Here is a 14,400-nt window from a genome sequence, read left to right on the forward strand (position 1 = left end):
CCCGCTCTATAGTGGCAAAAGGAAACCTTGGATGCCATTACAAAACCAGTGTAAAACATGTTAGGATGAACATTTATAGGCAGTCTCTGACTCTGGAACCCGAGCTGATGAACCTCGGATCAGGTTCAGGACCACCTGAAGCCGACTGGAGGTTCTACTGAAGAACTGGAGCTTTAATGAGTCTTTGATACAGAACCACAGCTCAGATACAACACAGATATACCCAGTGGCGTTTTTATATGTACTAAAGTGGTGGGGCACATCAAACTTAGATGTCTATAAGCTTCTGCAGTGAGGTTCATGGCTGCTGAGGCTCTGACTCTTCAGGTTTACAAATATTATATTTTGACCTAAATCAAAATATAATATTATTTTCAAAAGCCTCTTTAGTCTGATGCTTCAATTAATTTTAAACAGACAGTTCAACAAAAGGATACCCAAAAAATGTAATTGTATCATTTAAATATTGAATTGTTCTCTCTTAGTAAGATCCCATTTTCAATAACATTGCAGTCTTACCTTGACATGAAGATGAAGTCCATTTGCCTATCCTTCTGGACAAAAATCTCTATTACTTTTTTGTAAAAGTCCTCCTTATGTTCTTGTAGTTTCAAAAGTCTATCATAAATCTAATCTAATCAATAGATTTATGATTAGAAAAGTATAAAAGTAGGGTAGACATGTGGATATTATCCGGCTGAACAAAACGTGCATTTATCTTTAACAGCTACGTTTCCCACAGATCTTACTTTGAGCTATTTTCTAAAATCCTATGGAGAAATCTCATTGCTTTTTTGTGGAGGGAAGCCATGCGCAGCTTACTTCCGGGTTTTAGGACGCGTCTCTCGTCTCCTCTTCACACACCACACTTTTCGCGGCACACGTACTTACAGCCAATCAGCTCTGAATGATGTGAGATGACGTATGGTGGGGATGGTAGCTCTATGCCCCTATGGTCATTATTTGTTTGCCACACACATTAAATAGGAAAATATTCTGAGCATGCGCAGTGTAGTTTTTACAGTCACCGTTCACTTAGACAGTGAGAGGGAGGGGCAGGATCGGGTTTTGTCCCACATGGCTCAAACAGCTCAATAGGCACACACTGTAGACACTAACTAGAAGAACACAGACTAAAACAGCAATGAGACGAATCAGATGATTAAACATGATCTTAAAATATATTTTATATATGTTTTAATTTATTTTTTGCATTTTGTTGTAATCATTATTTGTAATACTTTCTACTGACACTAGGTGGGGCTGTGCCCCACCTGCTCCTAATGACCAGTCGCCACTGGATATACCCAGTGCTACGGGAAGGAGGAGGCTCAGTACTCTGAACAGATCAGTCTGTCTGAAGTACAAGATCTGAGTACTTTATTCTGATCACCAGAACCGCCTTCTTGCACCTTTAATACAGAGCCGGTCTCTGCCCATCGCTCCGGGTCAGAACCCTTAGTCCCTCAGCTGTCTCAAGAACAAAGAGAACCAGAAAGAGAACAGAGACTGAAGGTCGGCTGTAAGAACAGAGTGAACAGACTCACTGTGGAGCAGGAAGAGACCCGAGAGAGGAGGAGGTCCCGCTGATCTGAAGACCTGATGGTGTTAAACCAGTGAAGCGCTGCAGGTAACAGGTGTTAACATGTACATACAGGTAGTAACAGGTGTTTACAGCAGAGACAGAGAGAGTCACCTGATCCCTCCTCAGAGACAGGGAACTGGTTTGAGATCCATGTCAACAACAACTTGTGTTAGACCAGGAAACATTCATATGACATTACTGACATATTACAGTAAGTAAGGATTATAAATTACTAACATATGTTGGTCAGAAGAATAAAATATATGAAATAATTTCTGATTATTATTTTTATTATTTATTTGTGTTTCCTATTTGCTATCATTGTATTATTGTAACAATGTAATGCCCCCTCTTTGGGACTAATGAAGGTTCTGGTTCTGGTTCTGGTTCTGATTCTGATTCAGATTGTTGTTGTTGGTTTTATTGTCAGATATCTTTACATTTATGTGTTTGTATGTTGATGTATTTGAATAACTCCTGGTTTAACCTCCGTCCAGCTGGGGGCGCTCCAGCCAGTCTAAGCGGATCATGAACCGGATCAACAACATGAACCGGATCATCAACACTGGAGCTCCGGTTCTCCGCCGACATGTCCCCCTGCTCTCTGCCCGCTCACAGAGCTCTCCTCTCGGCCGTGTGTCTGCTGCTGCCCCCCCCTCTCCCTCTCCCTCCCGGAGGTCCCTCACATTGCCCGGTTCTTCGGCACCAAGACCCGGTATGAGGAGGTGAACCGGGCTCTGCTGCTGGACCCGCTGTGGGTGAACCGGTCCGTGCTGAGACCCCCTCCCGGAGAGAGCTGCTCCCCGGTGCACCTCACCGCCCTGATCCGCCACGGGAGCCGGTTCCCCACCGTGAAGAACATCCAGAGGATCCGGAGGCTCAGCGAGCTGGTGGCGACCGGAGGACGGACCGGAGGGGGGGCCGCAGGGGGGGGAGCGACCGGAGGAACGACCGGAGGGGCGACCGGGGACTGGCTGCGGGAGATCCGGAGCTGGGAGAACTGGTACACGGAGGACATGGACGGTGAGACCCGGAGCAGGGGGGCAGAGAGGGACTAACATATAGCTGTGAAAATGCTTTCATGGTAATGAAAATAATGATATTGTATTTCTAAATGTTTACACAAAAACAATAATTATATTACTGGAAGAATTTGTATTTATAAATTATAACTGAAAATAATTACCATATATTACTGTTTAAACAGCTGACATATTAAAAAAGATATAACAGATAACATTGATATGACTGAAAATACTTGTACCTGTACACCTGCCAGTGCGCGCATGCGCACTTGTGGCATTGTTTGGGATTACCTAATTTAAGATAGCGTCCACCCAGTAAAAAAATCCCCACTACACCTCTGGTTATATCTGTATTAATGATATATATATATATATATATATATATATATATATATATATATATATAGAGCCAGTTGAGGTGGTTCGGGCACATAGTAAGGATGCCACCTGGGCGCCTCCCTAGGGAGGTGTTCCAGGCACGTCCAGCTGGGAGGAGACCAAGGGGTAGACCTAGGACCAGGTGGAGGGATTATATCTCTTCGCTAGCCTGGGAGCGCCTTGGGGTCAGAATGATCACAAGAACGGTGAGCAAAGATCCCAGAACCACACGGGGGGACCTAGTCAATGACCTGCAGAGAGCTGGGACCAAAGTAACAAAGGCTACCATCAGTAACACACTACGCCGCCAGGGACTCAAACCCTGCAGTGCCAGACGTGTCCCCCTGCTTAAGCCAGTACATGTCCAGGCCCGTCTGAAGTGTGCTAGAGAGCATTTAGATGATCCAGAAGAGGATTGGGAGAATGTCATATGGTCAGATGAAACCAAAATAGAACCTTTTGGTAAAAACTCAACTAGACGTGTTTGGAGGAGAAAGAATGCTGAGTTGCATCCAAAGAACACCTACTGTGAAACATGGGGGTGGGAACATCATGCTTTGGGGCTGTGTTTCTGCAAAGGGACCAGGACCACTGATCCGTGTAAAGGAAAGAATGAATGGGGCCATGTATCGTGAGATTTTGAGTGACAACCTCCTTCCATCAGAAAGGGCATTGAAGATGAAACGTGGCTGGGTCTTTCAGCATGACAATGATCCCAAACACACCGCCCGGGCAACGAAGGAGTGGCTTCGTAAGAAGCATTTCAAGGTCCTGGAGTGGCCTAGCCAGTCTCCAGATCTCAACCCCATAGAAAATCTTTGGAGGGAGTTGAAAGTCTGTGTTGCCCAGCGACAGCCCCAAAGCATCACTGCTCTAGAGGAGATCTGCACGGAGGAATGGGCCAACATACCAGCAACAGTGTGTGAACACCTTGTGAAGACTTACAGGAAACCTTTGACCTCTGTCATTGCCAACAAAGGGTTTATAACAAAGTATTGAGATGAACTTTTGTTATTGATCAAATACTTATTTTCCACCATCATTTGCAAATAAATTCATTAAAAATCCTACGATGTGATTTCCTGGATTCTTTCCCCCATCCTGTCTCTCATAGTTGAGGTGTAGCTAGGATGAACATTACAGGCCTCTCATCTTTTTAAGTGGGAGAACTTGCACACTTGGTGGCTGACTAAATACTTTGTTGCCCCACTGTACCTCTCTCTCTTCTCAGGGCAGCTGGTGGATAAGGGCCGGCAGGACCTCCGGCTCCTCGCCCAGCGGCTCCAGAAGCTGTTCCCCTCTCTTCTGTCGGAGCAGAGCAGCTTCAGCCTGAAGACCAGCTCCAAACACCGCTGTGTGAGCAGCATGGAGGCCTTCAGGGAGGGGCTGCAGGGTACACACACACACACACACACACACACACACACACACACACACACACACACACACACACACACACACACACACAAAAGTCAGAATGTTTAGATTTTCCCCTCAGAAATAGATTTTTTTAAAGACAACAACAAACATCAACACATTTCCACATGCACCCCTCCCCCGGTCCCAAACAGACCTGAACAATATGTGCAAGGAGGTGACATCTCTGGAGTACAAAACAGAAAAGAGACGGTAGCAGTGTTATTAGTAATAATACAAATCATAATCATAAATAGACAGTACATTCAGAAATAGTACACCATCATCATGACTTAAGCTTCTTAAAGTGTTTTACCTTATTGAACAAAGTACTCGAGCCACAGACTGAGTGTAAGGCATGACATTAGGTCATTTAGCGGCTGAGCATGTTCACCTGTCACTGCCAGCAGGGAGGCCAGTGAGGGCCCGGGTGTCTCGTCCTCTCCAGTGAGGGCCTGGGTGTCTCGTCCTCTCCAGTGAGGGCCTGGGTGTCTCGTCCTCTCCAGTGAGGGCCTGGGTGTCTCCTCCTCTCCAGTGAGGGCCTGAGTGTCTCGTCCTCTCCAGTGAGGGCCTGGGTGTCTCGTCCTCTCCAGTGAGGGCCCGGGTGTCTCGTCCTCTCCAGTGAGGGCCCGGGTGTCTCGTCCTCTCCAGTGAGGGCCCGGGTGTCTCGTCCTCTCCAGTGAGGGCCCGGGTGTCTCGTCCTCTCCAGTGAGGGCCTGGGTGTCTCGTCCTCTCCAGTGAGGGCCTGGGTGTCTCGTCCTCTCCAGTGAGGGCCAGGGTGTCTCGTCCTCTCCAGTGAGGGCCTGGGTGTCTCGTCCTCTCCAGTGAGGGCCCGAGTGTCTCGTCCTCTCCAGTGAGGGCCCGGGTGTCTCGTCCTCTCCAGTGAGGGCCCGGGTGTCTCCTCCTCTCCAGTGAGGGCCCGGGTGTCTCGTCCTCTCCAGTGAGGGCCTGAGTGTCTCGTCCTCTCCAGTGAGGGCCCGGGTGTCTCGTCCTCTCCAGTGAGGGCCCGAGTGTCTCGTCCTCTCCAGTGAGGGCCTGAGTGTCTCCTCCTCTCCAGTGAGGGCCCGGGTGTCTCGTCCTCTCCAGTGAGGGCCCGAGTGTCTCGTCCTCTCCAGTGAGGGCCCGGGTGTCTCGTCCTCTCCAGTGAGGGCCTGAGTGTCTCGTCCTCTCCAGTGAGGGGCCCGGGTGTCTCCTCCTCTCCAGTGAGGGCCCGGGGTGTCTCGTCCTCTCCAGTGAGGGCCCGAGTGTCTCGTCCTCTCCAGTGAGGGCCCGGGTGTCTCGTCCTCTCCAGTGAGGGCCCGGGTGTCTCGTCCTCTCCAGTGAGGGCCTGGGTGTCTTGTCCTCTCCAGTGAGGGCCTGGGTGTCTCGTCCTCTCCAGTGAGGGCCCGGGTGTCTCGTCCTCTCCAGTGAGGGCCCGGGTGTCTCGTCCTCTCCAGTGAGGGCCCGGGTGTCTCGTCCTCTCCAGTGAGGGCCCGGGTGTCTCGTCCTCTCCAGTGAGGGCCCGGGTGTCTCGTCCTCTCCAGTGAGGGCCCGGTGTGTCCTCGTCCTCTCCAGCGAGGGCCCGGGTGTCTCGTCCTCTCCAGTGAGGGCCCGGGTGTCTCGTCCTCTCCAGTGAGGGCCCGGGTGTCTCGTCCTCTCCAGCGAGGGCCCGGGTGTCTCGTCCTCTCCAGCGAGGGCCCGGGTGTCTCGTCCTCTCCAGCGAGGGCCCGGGTGTCTCGTCCTCTCCAGCGAGGGGCCCGGGTGTCCTCGTCCTCTCCAGCGAGGGCCCGGGTGTCTCGTCTCTCCAGCGAGGGCCCGGGTGTCTCGTCCTCTCCAGCGAGGGCCCCGGGTGTCTCGTCCTCTCCAGCGAGGGCCCGGGTGTCTCGTCCTCTCCAGCGAGGGCCCGGGTGTCTCGTCCTCTCCAGCGAGGGCCCGGGTGTCTCGTCCTCTCCAGCGAGGGCCTGGGTGTCTCCTCCTCTCCAGCGAGGGCCTGGGTGTCTCGTCCTCCTCCAGCGAGGGCCCGGGTGTCTCGTCCTCTCCAGTGAGGGCCCGGGTGTCTCCTCCTCTCCAGTGAGGGCCTGAGTGTCTCGTCCTCTCCAGTGAGGGCCTGGGTGTCTCGTCCTCTCCAGTGAGGGCCCGGGTGTCTCGTCCTCTCCAGTGAGGGCCCGGGTGTCTCGTCCTCTCCAGTGAGGGCCCGGGTGTCTCGTCCTCTCCAGTGAGGGCCCGGGTGTCTCGTCCTCTCCAGTGAGGGCCTGGGTGTCTCGTCCTCTCCAGTGAGGGCCTGGGTGTCTCGTCCTCTCCAGTGAGGGCCAGGGTGTCTCGTCCTCTCCAGTGAGGGCCTGGGTGTCTCGTCCTCTCCAGTGAGGGCCCGAGTGTCTCGTCCTCTCCAGTGAGGGCCCGGGTGTCTCGTCCTCTCCAGCGAGGGCCCGGGTGTCTCCTCCTCTCCAGTGAGGGCCCGGGTGTCTCGTCCTCCTCCAGTGAGGGCCTGAGTGGTCTCGTCCTCTCCAGTGAGGGCCCGGGTGTCTCGTCCTCTCCAGTGAGGGCCCGAGTGTCTCGTCCTCTCCAGTGAGGGCCTGAGTGTCTCCTCCTCTCCAGTGAGGGCCCGGGTGTCTCGTCCTCTCCAGTGAGGGCCCGAGTGTCTCGTCCTCTCCAGTGAGGGCCCGGGTGTCTCGTCCTCTCCAGTGAGGGCCTGAGTGTCTCGTCCTCTCCAGTGAGGGCCCGGGTGTCTCCTCCTCTCCAGTGAGGGCCCGGGTGTCTCGTCCTCTCCAGTGAGGGCCCGAGTGTCTCGTCCTCTCCAGTGAGGGCCCGGGTGTCTCGTCCTCTCCAGTGAGGGCCCGGGTGTCTCGTCCTCTCCAGTGAGGGCCTGAGTGTCTTGTCCTCTCCAGTGAGGGCCTGGGTGTCTCGTCCTCTCCAGTGAGGGCCCGGGTGTCTCGTCCTCTCCAGTGAGGGCCCGGGTGTCTCGTCCTCTCCAGTGAGGGCCCGGGTGTCTCGTCCTCTCCAGTGAGGGCCCGGGTGTCTCGTCCTCTCCAGTGAGGGCCCGGGTGTCTCGTCCTCTCCAGTGAGGGCCCGAGTGTCTCGTCCTCTCCAGTGAGGGCCCGAGTGTCTCGTCCTCTCCAGTGAGGGCCCGGGTGTCTCGTCCTCTCCAGTGAGGGCCCGGGTGTCTCGTCCTCATCCAGCGAGGGCCCGGGTGTCTCGTCCTCTCCAGCGAGGGCCCGGGTGTCTCGTCCTCTCCAGCGAGGGCCCGGGTGTCTCGTCCTCTCCAGCGAGGGCCCGGGTGTCTCGTCCTCTCCAGCGAGGGCCCGGGTGTCTCGTCCTCTCCAGCGAGGGCCCGGGTGTCTCTCCTCTCCAGCGAGGGCCCGGGTTCTCGTCCTCTCCAGCGAGGGCCCGGGTGTCTCGTCCTCTCCAGCGAGGGCCCGGTGTCTCGTCCTCTCCAGCGAGGGCCTGGGTGTCTCGTCCTCTCCAGCGAGGGCCTGGGTGTCTCGTCCTCTCCAGCGAGGGCCCTGGGTGTCCTCGTCCTCTCCAGCGAGGGCCCGGGTGTCTCGTCCTCTCCAGCGAGGGCCCTGTCTCGTCCCTCTCCAGCGAGGGACCCGGGTGTCCTCGTTCCTCCTCCAGCGAGGGCCCGGGTGTCTCCTCCTCTCCAGCGAGGGCCTGGGTGTCTCGTCCTCTCCAGCGAGGGCCCGGGTGTCTCGTCCTCTTCCAGCGAGGGCCCGGGTGTCTCGTCCTCTTCCAGTGAGGGCCCGGGTGTCTCGTCCTCTCCAGCGAGGGCCCGGGTGTCTCGTCCTCTCCAGCGAGGGCCCGGGTGATCCGTCGTCCTCTCCAGCGAGGGCCCGGGTGTCTCGTCCTCTCCAGCGAGGGCCCGGGTGTCTCGTCCTCTCCAGCGAGGGGCCCGGGTGTCTCGTCCTCTCCAGTGAGGGCCCGGTGTCTCGTCCTCTCCAGTGAGGCCCGGGTGTCTCGTCCTCTCCAGTGAGGGCCCGGGTGTCTCGTCCTCTCCAGTGAGGGGTTGGAGTCATGGGCGTGTGTCAGCCAGAGTGCAGCTAGAGGGTTGAGGGGAGGATGTTGGGAAAAATGTCAGAATTTTGAGAACAAAATGATCTTCTAGCCAATAGGAGCGCAGTGTTCCTGACCCTCTCTCTCCCCCTGCAGTCGGGCGGTTATCTCACTCCGTCGACGACGAGCTGCTTCGGTTCTTCGAGCGTTGCCGTGGTTACGTGGAGGGTGTGGAGAAGAACCGGACGGCGCTGGTGGAGGTTCATCGGTTCAAAAAGGGGGGCGAGATGGAGGGGGTCCGGGGGAGGGTCGCTATGAAGCTGGGGCTCCCCCCCCACCTCCTCACACCAGGTACACACACACACACACACACACACACACACACACACACCACACACACACACACACACCACACACACACACACCTCCTCTGTGTGTGTTTGATGAAGTTTGTCCCTCCTGGTCTCCCGTAGATCTGGTAGAAGCCGCCTTCTTCTTGTGTTCTTACGAACTCTCCATCCGGTCCCTGAACTCACCGTGGTGCTTCCTGTTCACTGAGGAGGATGCCAGGGTAAACACACACACATACACACACACACACACACACACACACACACACACACACAGTAATAATGATGTCATTATAACACCTGTCCAGGTGTTGGAGTATAAGTCAGACCTAAAGCAGTTCTGGAAGCGTTTCCACGGTCATGTGATCAGCGGTGTGTCCAGCTGTCCGTTATTCCACCACGTCTTCAGAACGCTGGACAAAGCAGGACGCCCACGCAGGTACACACTCACACACACACACACTCACACCACACACACACACACACACACACACACACACACACAAACACACAAGAGTCCTGCACGGGTCTGATTTTCAAGACCCGCTCCCGTCCCGCACCCGCGACGTGCAATACCGAACCCGACCCGACCCGTCGGCACAAGATCCGCAACCCGACCCGAACCCGCATATATGAGCAGTGAAAACGTGCAATTATTAACACACGCAGTTGCATATTTGTCTCAAAGAGCGTGGGATGTTGGTTCTTTCCTCATCTAGGAACCAGAAGCCTCCAGACGCTGGATTTTGTTCTTGAAGAAGTGTTATTGAAAATGCTGTATTCTCCGCTAGAGAGCTTCAGCTCAGCCATTTCCAATGTGGCGCTCAGCAGCAGACTGATGCGCTGCAGAGGTTACGATTATGCGCGGTCCCGCGGGGGAGAGGTCTGAGGATTTAAACATTAAACTAAATTATTATTATTTTAATATATTTATTATGCAACACCCGCGACCCGACCCGCATCATCTTTGTTTTACCCAGAACCGAACCCGGAAAAAAGCGTTTGAAAATATACCACCCGCGAATCACCTTTTTTGCGGGTCACCCGTCGGGTACCCGCCCCGATGCAGGACTCTGACACACACACACTCAGACTCAGTGTTTGAATTACCTTTATTGCCCCTCAGAGCGACGGACGCCCCCCCCGCCCTGACGGCCTCGGTGCTGCTGGGTCACGCCGAGACGCTGCTGCCCCTCCTCTCTCTGCTGGGGCTCTACAGGGACCCCCACCCCCCCACTGCTGACAACTACCCGCAGCAGCACGGTAACACACACACACTCACACACTCACTCACTCATTCTCTCTCTCACACACACACACACACACACACACACACACACACACACACATTGAAGTGTTAATGATGTAATGTTTGTTGGTAACCCCGCAGGTCGTACTTTCCGCTCCGGGCTGATCGTCCCGTACGCAGCCAACCTGCTCTTCGTCCTCTTCGACTGTCAGCGCGGCCCTCGTCTCCAGCTGCTGCTCAACGAGAAGCCGGTTCGATTCCCCGGTCTGCCCCACGACGACGTGCCGCTGTACAGGGACGTCCGCGCCGCGTACCGCCCCCTGCTGGACGGCTGCGACTCTGCACGCGAGTGTGAGGGCCGGGGGGGACGCGCGCCCAACACAGAGCTCTGATTGGACAGGAGGAGGAGGCATCTGACCAATGACATCATGAGGTTCTTAACTAACGTCTGTGAAATCTCCAAATACCAAGAAAACACGTTCGGATCAATAACACGGGTCACATGACCTGCTTCAAACCATACATGTAGAATTTCATTTTTCCTGAAGGAAGCTTTTATCCCACGTGAGGCGTTCAAGGACCGTCTGAAAGTAGGAAATCCCCAAATAAGTTGTGTTTCCAGAAAAGTAGTTGGATAAAAATGGAATAATATTGTGATTTTAAGGATCCACCTGACCAACGACATCACGAGGTTCTTTATTAACCTGTGAAATCTCCAAATACCAAGAAAACACGTTCGGTTCATGTTGAATAACACGGGTCACATGACCTGCGTCACATGTACAATACGGGGTTAAATATGTACGATAAGACTCTGCAGGGTTTATCTTCGTCTGCTTTAACTGGTTTCGGTTCAATGAAAGAAGCTTTTTTAAATGAAAGCTGTTCTAGCGGTTTCTAACGCAGGCTTCTGATTGGCTGATATTTGCCCAGATGACAGAGACCTGCTCTCTGATTGGCTGGTTTGAGGAGAGGAGGACATCTGGATGTGTCTCCTCACTGTCTTCTCTCTCCAGATGGACTCACATCCAGCTCTTCTGCTGGTCATTAAATAGAGGAGATCAACAGAAACGTCACTTTTTAAACATTGAAAGCACAAAAAAACTCTTTAAAAGCAGTTTTTAAAGAGAAAGAGAATCAGGAAGTGACGTTTAAAGGTTATCCTCTGCAGGTTGTATGATGCAGGCGCTTCAGGTTATATTCTTATTTATTCAGGAGTAAAGGATCATGGGATGTATTTGTATTGATCTTTCTTTAACTTCATGTTTTATTGATCTTTCTTTAACTTCATGTTTTATTGATCTTTCTTTAACTTCAGGTTTTATTGATCTTTCTTTAACTTCATGTTTTATTGCCAAATGTTTGAATCTAAGCTTTAATTAAAACATCTCAGAAATAAAACAAACTGTCGTCTTTTCCTGTTTCAGAAATAACATGAAACTTCCTTTCAGTTAAAGTTAAAGGTCATCTTTCGTGCTATTTTAAGGCAATAGGCGTGTGGCGCAGTGGGTAATGCGTTGGTGTTGGGATCAGGGAGCACAGGTTCAAACCCCACTGCAGTCAGCATGTTGTGTCCCTGAGACGCTTCACCCCAAAGTGCTCCTGAGGGGATTGTCCTCAGTGTCGAGTCTGTGAGTCTCTTTGGAGAACAGCGTCTAACAAGTGAGATGTGATTTAGCATCGAGCTCAGATATATGAAAAACATGTCTGAAGTGTTTTGCTCCAAACACCAAACAGATCATTCTAGCCACGCCTCATATCCTTCTGTTTCACTTCCTGTTTCTAAAGTGCTGATTTGGGTATAAAGCTTTAAAGAGGAGGGTCTGAGCTCATGCGGGACCCGGCAGCTACTGTCTAAACTAAATGCTGCCGTGATGAAACGCCATATCATGGATTATCAAGGATTCTCTCTGAAACAGTCTGGAGCTCAAAGGCTTTCTCTCTTGCCGGTTACACCACAAGGTGAGTTCCTTTCTACTTCCTGCTTCTTCACACACATGCTCTCCAGTACAGGTTAGCTCTGAGTGTTAGCATGCTAATGTAAACACCGACCATATTACGTCCAAAACCAGTCAGGCATTGTTTCTGATAGCAACTTTCTGATTGGGCCGTGGGTCCACATTTCAGATATTACGTCATATCGGACGCAAATCTGGATCAGCTCCGTTGTTCCCCGTTTTTAGAGATTTGGGTACAGAGGAAAAGAGAGAGGGATTTATTTCCTGATGCTGCGTGAGTTCCCCGACGCAGCGGGGACACACCGGGGACGCACCGGGGACGCACCGGAGACGCAGCGGGGACGCACCGGAGACGCAGCGGGGACACATGGTGATGTAGAGAAGACATCACAAAGTGCATGATAGGTCCCCTTTAAGAACTTTCTATCAGAACACGAGTCAAGAATATGCAAAATACATGTTATTGATTCAGTGAACTGAGAGTTAAAGGGTTAAAACGAGAGACAACCTTCCACATATTCCCAATTGAAATCTTTATAAACAACAACAACAGGTAAACACTTGTTTGTTTCCACGTCTTTATTCCATCGTCCAGACATCACACCTTCACTAAGAACTACAATGTACAAACAATCTCAACCTTTGTTTACAAACCTGACGCCGAGGTTTAGAGTCAACAAGTCAACAAGATCCATGTAAACAAACACCAGTGAGTGCTGACCGACCCAGAGCTCAGTTTATAAACTTAATGAGAAAGTACACTTTGTTTACATCATAATAACATCCCAGAATGCACCTTGTTGTTGTATTTATGTGTAAATAAAGGTTTGTTAGAAACTAAAGAAACCCCAAAGAGTCAGAAATAATAATTAGGGTTTAAATCTTATCTTTAAATCAGTGTTAAAGAAAATAAAGAGATCATTCAAATAAATAATCTATCCTCATTTTTTATTTGACTCCATTTTGTTTCAGAACGTTCTACTCATTTAATAAATAATGACATTGGATTATCTTTCCACGGCTGCTGAGGCTCATGGGTAACGTAGTTCTCAGAGCCAATACTACAACTTTATTTATTTGTGAGTTTATTCAAAATGATTTTCTCAGAGCAGCTTTTCTGCTTCAGAGACAATAAAACAGATGGCACATGTTCAACACCTCAGAGAGGGTGTGTGTGTGTGTGTGTGAGTGAGTGAGTGTGAGTGTGTGAGTGTGAGTGTGAGTGAGAGTGTGAGTGTGAGTGTGAGTGTGTGAGTGTGAGTGAGAGTGAGAGTGTGAGTGTGTGTTCAGTCCAGAGCAGCGTGCAGCAGCGCTCCATGCCCTCCCGCCATCTTTGATTTCTTCATCTTCCCGATGGCTTTCTGAAGGTCGTCCTGATGGATCGGACGAATACAGTCTGAGTCACTGAGGGGAGAGATAGAGACAGGTGAGAGACAGACAGGTGAGAGAGAGACAGGTGAGAGAGAGATAGGTGAGAGAGAGACAGGTGAGAGAGAGACAGGTGAGAGAGAGACAGGTGAGAGACAGACAGGTGGAGAGAGAGACAGGTGAGAGAGGAGAGACAGACAGGTGAGAGAGAGACAGGTGAGAGACAGGTGAGAGACAGACAGGTGAGAGACAGACAGTGAGAGAGAGACAGGTGAGAGAGAGACAGGTGAGAGAGAGACAGGTGAGAGACAGACAGGTGAGAGACAGACAGGTGAGAGAGAGACAGGTGAGAGAGAGACAGGTGAGAGACAGACAGGTGAGAGAGAGACAGGTGAGAGACAGACAGGTGAGAGACAGACAGGTGAGAGAGAGACAGGTGAGAGAGAGACAGGTGAGAGACAGAGAGGTGAGTGACAGGTGAGAGACAGAGAGGTGAGTGACAGGTGAGAGATAGACAGGTGAGAGAGAGACAGGTGAGAGACAGAGACAGACAGGTGAGAGAGAGACAGGTGAGAGAGAGACAGAGACAGACAGGTGAGAGAGAGACAGGTGAGAGAGAGACAGGTGAGAGACAGAGACAGACAGGTGAGAGAGAGACAGGTGAGAGAGAGACAGGTGAGAGAGAGACAGGTGAGAGACAGAGAGGACAGGTGAGAGAGAGGACAGGTGAGAGAGAGACAGGTGAGAGAGAGACAGGTGAGAGAGAGACAGGTGAGAGACAGACAGGTGAGAGAGACAGGTGAGAGACAGAGACAGACAGGTGAGAGAGACAGGTGAGAGACAGAGACAGACAGGTGAGAGAGACAGGTGAGAGACAGAGACAGACAGGTGAGAGAGAGACAGGTGAGAGAGAGACAGGTGAGGGACAGAGACAGACAGGTGAGAGAGACAGGTGAGAGACAGAGACAGACAGGTGAGAGAGAGACAGGTGAGAGAGAGACAGGTGAGGGACAGACAGGTGAGAGAGAGACAGAGACAGAACAGGTGAGAGAGAGACAGGTGAGAGAGAGACAGGTGATACAGCCTGAGTCACTGAGGGTCAGAA

General features: G+C 52.1%; 2 protein-coding genes across 4 annotated transcripts in view; one reads left to right on the forward strand and one right to left on the reverse strand.

The window, feature by feature from the left end:
- Nucleotides 1-65: 65 nt before the first annotated feature.
- Nucleotides 66-11,379, forward strand: LOC117547115 (multiple inositol polyphosphate phosphatase 1-like). Its single transcript, XM_034217614.1, has 8 exons — nt 66-123; nt 2,108-2,608; nt 4,220-4,381; nt 8,527-8,721; nt 8,844-8,941; nt 9,029-9,159; nt 9,847-9,983; nt 10,111-11,379. Exons 1-8 carry the CDS (start codon nt 66-68, stop codon nt 10,359-10,361), a joined length of 1,533 nt encoding a protein of 510 aa, XP_034073505.1. The 3' UTR covers nt 10,362-11,379.
- Nucleotides 11,380-12,491: 1,112 nt separating this feature from the next.
- atad1b (ATPase family AAA domain containing 1b) overlaps nt 12,492-14,400 on the reverse strand; it is an 8,757-nt gene continuing 6,848 nt past the window's right edge. The window contains exons 9-10 of one of the 3 annotated variants that reach the window (XR_004569120.1): nt 13,159-13,331; nt 12,492-13,104 (exon numbers count right to left, since the gene is read on the reverse strand). Coding sequence is in view for 2 of the 3 variants with exons in the window: in XM_034217616.1 (XP_034073507.1) it covers nt 13,214-13,331 (118 nt within the window). In the remaining variant the exon portion in view is untranslated. Of the gene's footprint in view, nt 13,332-14,400 lie in introns of all 3 variants that reach the window. The other 2 variants (XM_034217616.1, XM_034217615.1) reach the window with 2 other exon arrangements.

This window comes from Gymnodraco acuticeps, unplaced genomic scaffold (assembly GCF_902827175.1).
Source record: "Gymnodraco acuticeps unplaced genomic scaffold, fGymAcu1.1, whole genome shotgun sequence".
In the NCBI taxonomy this organism is placed as follows: Eukaryota; Metazoa; Chordata; class Actinopteri; order Perciformes; family Bathydraconidae; genus Gymnodraco; species Gymnodraco acuticeps.

Bases quoted from the DNA above. Each gene is read 5' to 3' on its own strand.
- LOC117547115 (XM_034217614.1), top strand. From the start codon at position 66: ATGAACATTTATAGGCAGTCTCTGACTCTGGAACCCGAGCTGATGAAC. The intron at 2,609-4,219 runs GTGAGACCCGGA...CTCTCTTCTCAG, and splicing joins GTACACGGAGGACATGGACG to GGCAGCTGGTGGATAAGGGC. The intron at 9,160-9,846 runs GTACACACTCAC...ATTGCCCCTCAG, and splicing joins AAAGCAGGACGCCCACGCAG to AGCGACGGACGCCCCCCCCG.